Source organism: Elephantulus edwardii, unplaced genomic scaffold, assembly GCF_000299155.1.
Source record: "Elephantulus edwardii isolate Elephantulus edwardi_28Jun2011 unplaced genomic scaffold, EleEdw1.0 scaffold00113, whole genome shotgun sequence".
NCBI classification, from domain to species: domain Eukaryota; kingdom Metazoa; phylum Chordata; class Mammalia; order Macroscelidea; family Macroscelididae; genus Elephantulus; species Elephantulus edwardii.
This window is the reverse complement of record NW_006399863.1, coordinates 9,798,585-9,806,646: the sequence shown is the minus strand read 5'-3', so window position 1 is coordinate 9,806,646 and position 8,062 is coordinate 9,798,585. Positions and strand designations below refer to the sequence as shown.

Sequence of the window (8,062 nt, the reverse complement as noted above, 5' to 3'; positions counted from 1 at the left end):
CATTGGGCAGAGTGGGACTAATACTGCAGAGAGGGCCCCGAAGTGCCATTTGAGGAACACAGGGAGTCACCTCAAGACCCTCACTTAGCTGCCATGGAAACAGCAAACACTTGAAGCTTTGCTTCACTCAATCTCCTGAAGGAAAAATGTAATAAGGAAGACTAATACTCGTGGCAAACACTATTAGCAAAGATGCAGTCTTTCTCTTGGGCTGCCGCTGGACTCTTAATCCTGTCAGCCAAACGCCAAGAAATAACAGATGATTACAAGGAAACCAGGTTTCTTAACAGCCTTAAACCATATATATGTATATATAGTTTAGATAATGCACATGTGTGCATCCAGAGAGAGATATTTAAACGAAGGTGCACACATAGTGCTAAGATACAACCAGGAATCAAGATCATATATAAAAAGGCTAAATAGAACATATAACACAGGCCTAGAACCAGCTCTTGGATGGGAGCTGGGAAAAGGGTGGTACCACCTGAAGACTATGTACACAATTTTGGTGGCAGGGAAGCATCAGTGTAAACAACTCAGACTCTTTCTACAATACTGGCCCCACAGGAAAGTGTGATCAATAAGGTACAAAGACAGGCTCTCCCACCTTGCTTTTGTACACAACTGGGCTCAGTAGGCACCCAGGAGGACCATCTGTCTAACCAATGACTAGGATTGTACCAAGCTGCTGCTATATCTCTCATCCCTGCCATTCCTTTCAGGCTCTCGGGCCTTTTACCATCAACACTGAGGGCCATGAGGCATGCCCAGATAACCTAACCTTCACATAACTAATAACCACCCAGCTTCCTGACAAGCGAGGTCCTTCTTGATCTAGATACATGAAAACTTATTTCTGTAAGGTTTGGCACCTAAGAAACATGATGGTTGTGGAATAAGCCACAATGACACAGGGAGACTTAAATAACAGGACATGCAGGGCAAGGGCAAGGGGCTGAGCTGCCCTACATCTCATAACTAGAACTGCAGCTTCCCATGCATCTATGGGGTAGGAGAAGGGATGTGCAGAATTAACTTTACCGGCTCCTCAGCAGCAAATACATTCAGAACTGAAGGCGTCTTAAAGGCCCATTAAATCCTATCATTGAGTCTGGTCACTCCTTTGAGGAAACAGGTGCATTAACCGCTGGAACACGAATCCTGATGGAGTCTGCCGTACCATGAGTCTCTCTCAGAAGCACAGCAAAGGGATGGTTTGTGATATCTTCACTTGCGCAAACATGTGCAGGACATCCATGGGAGGCCATGTGAAAGGATGCTCTCTGGCCCAGTCAAATAATCCAATCCCAGTCCTCTCTGAGTTTTTTTTTTCTGCTGGCCCCCTCAGTACACAGAAAATTGAACAGCATCACAGTCAGTCATCAATGGTGGGCAACCAAAAGGCCTGGAAGAACAACACAACTTAATAAAAATCAAACCAAAAAATCCCATAATTCTCTCCTCACTAGAGTTTTTCATACTCTATACCCCACAACATTAAGGCACTCAACCCCAGTGACAGGAGTGTTATGGCTGGCTGGCTGCCCTCTCTCAGAAACCACCACCTCTGGCAATCTATGAAAGACAATCAATCCTCTTGGACAGTAAGGTGGTTGTTCTCCTCTAACACTACCTTCCACCATATGGTCCAAGGGAAAAAAGGAATGGAGCCTAAGCGGTGGGGGCCTTACTAATCAGGCCTCACAGCTAGTCTACAATCTGTCCTTAGCAATGTCCAGATATAACAGCAAAGTTTTGCTCTATTTCTCCTGATACTATTTACTTGACTTTTTAAAAACAAGGAGGGACAGGACCAGAAAAGAGAGCACTCTGGGTGGGATGGTAGTAAAGATTCCAAGGGGTAAGAAAAACTGACCCTCTGTTCTGCTTGGATTGTCTAGGAGACACAGAGGCCTAAATGAAATTCTAAGTGATGAATTAGGATTAACGAAAGACTTTCTAAGGAATTCAATATAGATGAAAAGAAAAACTGAAAGGTTGCAGCCACAAATGGCTAGTTCAGAATATTTCAAGGAGCAAAAATCCCTGTCAATGGTCCTAATCACCTTAGGCCTAAACTGGGGGGGACAGAGTGAAAGCTGGCTTATCCTAGCTCAGAGGTGATCCCAAATCATAGGAAGAAGAGTAAGCATGCAAGACCAACCAAATAGAGATTAACTAACACTAACAGGAGATGAAATAAGGCGGTCACCAACTGAAAAACACTGCATGCTTGGAATGTATCTAGTATTTAGAACACTGTACACCCAACTGTAAAGTTCCCCTAGAAGGGCAGCGCCCAGTTATTTACATACCATGTTGGAACACGCACTGGCAAAGGTCATAAACTTGGGGTTGAACTGCAAACAAGTAATAGGGCCTGTGTGTTTTCCATCCAACACTGCTACTTTGATACCACTCTCTCCATTCCAGACATGGATCTTGCCATCCTCTGAACCTGAAGAGAAGAATCAAAGAAAATAGGGGAGCACTGGTGGCCTAGTGGCAAGAAGCTGCACTGCAATCCCAGAGATATGTGGTTCAAATCCACCAGATGCTCTGCCGGAAAAGGAGGGGCAATCTCCTCCTGTACCCGTCAGATCTGATTTAACAGTACAGACATACACAAAATAATAAAAAATTAAAAAAAGAAAAAGAATCAAAGAAAATGTGTGACTGCTCAAGATACCATACAGACAATGGACATGAGACGCGGATTGAGGTCTTCAGAGGCTGAGCTTCAGGATGAGCATTCAACAGAAATATAATCACTAAAACAACTGGAATGCAGGAGTATGCCAGAAGTTAACATTACTAATAAGGTAGTGCTTTAATTCTAACACAGATCCACAGAAGAGCATTAAAATGTCAGTTCCAATAAAGCGAATACAAAACCAATAGTTTAAAAACCATGTACACCTTTGGCATAAAGTGAAATAGAAACATAAAAATCTGAGAACATGTGCCATGCAGACAATTTTGCAAATAAGAGTTAAATGCACATAGGCACTGAGTTGGAACCGACTGCCTTTTTTTTCCAGTGGAGCCACTGGTAAATTCAAACCAGCGCCTTTAGGTTAGCAGCACAACTCTCTGCGGACCACACCACCAGAGTGCTCTATAATGGTTAATACTAGCAAAAAGAATTAAAATTTGAAATGTATCCCCCCCCAAAAAGTAAAACTCACTGCCTTTGAGTTGACTGTGACTCAGGAAAACTCACCATAGAGTTTCTTAGACTGTAAATGGTAATGGATGGAGACTGCCCACTTTTCCCATGAAGCAAATGATGTAATTAAGCCATTCGGTTAACAGATCACTATGACACCAAAGCTCCCTAAATAAATGTCTAAGGCCATGGCGGGAAAAGGAGGAATCTCACCAATCATAATAAACTGGGAGTCTGGAGTAAAGGAAGCCTCCAATGTGACAGCTTTGCTGTTGGCATAACCCTAAAACAAAGCAGAGCAGTTATGGGAGCATTCAAAAACAACTGCCTACACATGCACCCCAACCTAGAATACACACCACCAAAGTTCCAAATATGACTACTGCCCTTTAAAAATCATCGCTCCTTTCCAACTCCCTATGAGAGGGCAGGAGAATGGTATACTGTCAGAAATTACTTTGTGTCTAAAAACCAAGTGAGGGTCAATAAGAAAAGGAGAGATGTTCCAGTGCCCTCAGAATCCAAAGGAAGTCCATATGGAAGGAAAAATGCAAACCCATGCCTTGACACTGGTTCTCCACTGAACAGCTAACGTAATTCTCAGCCTAGGAGTATCAGCATGGAAACGGCCATTCTCAGAGCACTAGCTCACCCCAAACGTGTGCATCACCACTCCCTTGAATGCATCAATGAGACGAATGAAGCTGCCATTAGTAGAGATGAGGATGAGTTTGCCGTCATTGCTGAACTTCAGTCCTGTCCACTCACAAGTTCGATCATACTGCATCTTAAAGGTAGCAAATGGTCCCTGAAAGAAGTAAGAACAGCCTCAGACCCACAGCCCATTAGTAATTCCTGCTGCAAAAATTAACCCCCAGTCCCAGTCACTGAGTTGTTGCTGAGGACTCAGTTTCTCCCCCTGGAGCCTCCTCACTTCCCAACACTCTGTCTTCCCCGCCCACCTTCCACATGCTGTTTCCACCAAGAAAAAGGATTGTATTGTATGTCTGCTATCCAGAACCTCCACTATTTTGACTCCTTTGCTGATTCAAGTAAGGGTGATCTCCTGCTTCCTGCTGGGACTGAGGGTTGTCCATATAAGAATTCAACAGAGAAATGGTCGGAAGACTGAAGTGATAGTAGCTGAGGATTATGATAAAAAGATACTAGTGATGGCATTTAAGAAGAAATCATTCTGAATATGGAGAAGCAATTCGGCTAAAGGGTGACCAGCACAAGAAGGTATGTCAATTCCCTATAGAAATTGGACTGGCTAAGGACGGCCAGCTGAAAGTTTGTAAGTGCTTGTGGCTCACTGAGGCTTAAGTGAAGACTTCCCGGCAGTGAGCAGAAAATTTCCCTTGTCACAGTTAAAAATTTCACAGCCTGTATAATGTAACCACTTTAATTTGGACTAGTGTAACTCCTTCACGCAATAAATGGAAAAGAACCATAAAAAAAAATTAACCCCCATTCTATCCTCTTTTTTTGATTAGGGAAAGCAGAGAATGAAGTGTAGCTCTGTCTCTCACCAACAGCTAGCACCTATCTTTCCTTGACTGAGAAAAAAGCTCTTAATCATCCTTGCTCCTAAATATTTCCACGTCAAAATAAAAAAATCAGATTTACCTTATCAAAAGAACGAAGATCATAAAGTTTGACCATTTCAGAATTGACACCCGCAGCAAAAATTAACCCTTCTGGATCAAAAGAACAAACTGGCTTGCCCTGTAAATGCATAAGACCCTAGGAGGGGAAAATAACAAGTTAATGAATCTAGGATTCAATACCAGATAATTTACTTTTGCTAATGGGAGGGAAGAGCCCAAGATAAGAACAGAGACTAGCCTACAGAAGGGAAGCACAAACAGGAAACTAACTTAAGAAGAGCTCTGGTGGCCTTGTCAGTTAACTGTTGCACTGTTAACAGAAGAGAAAACTAACTAAAATGTTACTTTTTTGGAAAAAGTCCCCTCTCAACACAAAACTAGGCTCCCATTTTGTTCAACTCATTTCAGGCTAATGCTAACAATATTATATAAATTAATTCAATAAAAATAAAACCCTTGAATCTAAAACCTATAGCTAAAAACATTCAAGAAAACTATTTTAAGGCAGTAAGCCACAGATCATAATGCAAACTACACTGAAATATGTTTACCATCTACTACCAGGCAAAAGGGTTTTCTCCCAAGTTTGTGATCACTCTGGAATCTAAGAATAGAAACATTGTTCCTTGACTCCCCTTTACTGAGAGAAGAGTTGATTACAGGGCCTACCACAGAAAATACTCAGAAAGTGTAACTGAGTACTATTACCTGGCAGTTAGGAGACCGAAGATCCCAAAGTCGAATGGTCTTATCAAGAGACCCAGAAATGAAAGTGTCATCCACAGGTGACATGGACAAGGCCACTACCCTGCAATGCATCAAGAGTGACAGGAATTGAAGCAAAATATTAGCAAAATATGGGTTTAAGCCCCAAACCACCCTACCAGCCTGTATATACAATATCTCCTACAATTTGCCATTTTAAGAAACAAACTAAAACACATAACAAAGACAGCATAATGGGAAAAGTAATGTAGAGCTATAATATAAAAATGTATGATTACAATGTGAATCAAAACTATAATTATATACCACTTCACACCCAGCAGAGTTACTGTGATCTAAAAGACAGTAACAAAGATTGTGAGCATATGGAAAAATCAGAACCTTCATATAATGTTGGTGGGAAGGAAAAACTGAACAGCGGCTTGGGAAAAAATTTATAATCTCTTCAAAAGACAGGTAAAGAGTTATCACCAATCACTCCACTCCTACATATATACCTAAGAAAACTAAAAACACAGGCTGACTTTTCCACAAATGTTCAAAGAAGCATTACTCAAAATAGCCACACAGTAGAAACCACTCAAATGCCCCTCAGTGACCAAGAGATACACAGAATTAAGTATATTCATATAATGACATCCTTTGTCTCATTACTATCACGTCAAAATGTATTCATAGCTGACCCTCCAGTGGGTTTTCAGAGAAAGCAAATCACATGGGAAGAGAATGCTCATCTTTCTCTCATGGAGCAGGGAGTGGATTTGAACCACTTGCCTTCTGTAGGTTGGTGGCTCAACTCTCTACCACTAGGCCACCAGAGCTCCTTAATGATATTTCAGTCAAAAAACCAGACAGATCTATAAATGAATATTAAGACCAGCAAAGAATATACTCATTAGCACAATCAATTATATGAGACCAGAAGGGCAGTAAGTATCTGCCTTAAAACAAAGCTCAAAAGGCAGGAAGAGAAGGAAGGATGAATGGAAGTGTGAACTCAGGGAGGAAATGGGACAGAAATGCTGCTACCTTGTGGGGAATGCAACCAATGTCAGGAATCAAAACACACAGAAAAAAGATGACTAGAAAATTAATCTGCTCTATACTGAGATTATTAGCAGCTTCAGTTTGCTTGGCTCTACAATCAACACTCTTGGTACCACCAGCCAGGAAATTAAAAGATGAACTGTCGGCTGACAAAGTCGGCTGTTAGAGACCTCTCTCAGTAATGAAGGCAATAATGTCAGTCTGGAGACTAAGGTGTGCCTGATACAGATCTTAGCAATTACTTGCGATGCATCAGAAAGCTGGACAGTGACTAGGGAGGAAAGAAGAACTGATGTTTTGAGCTGTGGTGCTGTAGATAAGGACTGAATATACCACGGACTGCTAGGAGAACAAAGAAGTTCATCCTAGAGAGGGTGAAGCCATGCTGCTACTTGGAGGCAAGGATTCTGAACCCTCATCTGACATACTGTGGATATGTTGCAAGGCAGGATCAGTCCTTGGAGAGGGACATCATGCTTGGGAGGGTGGAGGGACAGCACAGGGGAGGAAGACCCTCAAAGAGATGGACTGATTCAGTGACTGGGGTAATGGGGGTAGGTATCAGAGACAGTAAGATCTGCACAGGATAGAGCAGGGTTTAGGGCTGTTGTACATAGGGGTCTATGAGCTGTAGGTGACTCGAAAGCATATTAACAACAAACCAAACACAAAAATAATTAGTAATTAAAAAGGTGAGGGTTGGGTGATAAATACTGATTCATGTTCTACTACTGATAAACCTTAGAAGTACTGTGCTTAATAATGGCTGATTAGACATTATAATTAATTAACTGCATTCATCAAGGCTAATTTTTAAAACTCCAACATTGTGCTAAGCTAAAAGAGTCAGACATAAAAGACTACATGTCTTTTATATTTATATGAAATGAAAAACCCAAAATGGGCAAAACCATCTCTCTTTCACTGCTACTTAGCCAGAAGTGATTTACAGCTGACACTCCAGAAGGTTTCTGAAGCTGTATAAAGTGTTGAGAAGACACTGCCTATTTTCTCCCATGGAGCTAGACTGGTGGCTTAGCCTTACCAAGTCACTCCCTATGGACTTCTCTATAGGATGGATGGATGGATGGATAGATAAAGAGGGAGGGAGGGAAGAAAGGAGGGGGATGGGGGGAGAGAGAATATAGGTATATGCTTATCAAGAGTTGGGAGAGGGAAATGACATGCTGACTGGCAATGGGCGTGGATTTCTTTTTGGAGCGATGAAAATATTCTGGAACTATAAAGTTGCAATGATGGTTGCCAGACTCTAAATTGTTGTTACTGTTGTTATGTGCCATCGAGTCGCTTGCAACTCATAGCGACCCTATGTACAACATCCCTAAACTCTGCTCTGTCCTGTGCCAATCGCACCATCTCTGACACACCCAACCCGATTACCCCAATCACTGAATCAATCACCTCATAGGGGGCCTTCCTCTTCTGCGCTGTCCCTCCACCCTACCAAGCATGATGTCCCTCTCCAAGGACCCGTCCCTCCTTGCAA

The 8,062-nt window shown here is 42.1% G+C and overlaps 1 protein-coding gene across 1 annotated transcript in view; it reads right to left on the bottom strand.

Moving 5' to 3' along the window:
* Positions 1-1,378: 1,378 nt before the first annotated feature.
* WDR82 (WD repeat domain 82) overlaps positions 1,379-8,062 on the bottom strand; it is a 20,684-nt gene continuing 14,000 nt past the window's right edge. Inside the window, exons 6-11 of the mRNA XM_006892300.1 lie at positions 5,491-5,590; positions 4,802-4,918; positions 3,825-3,980; positions 3,386-3,455; positions 2,319-2,461; positions 1,379-1,408 (exon numbers count right to left, since the gene is read on the bottom strand). Of these exons, the coding sequence (XP_006892362.1) occupies positions 1,379-1,408; positions 2,319-2,461; positions 3,386-3,455; positions 3,825-3,980; positions 4,802-4,918; positions 5,491-5,590 (616 nt within the window). The remainder of the gene's footprint in view (positions 1,409-2,318; positions 2,462-3,385; positions 3,456-3,824; positions 3,981-4,801; positions 4,919-5,490; positions 5,591-8,062) is intronic.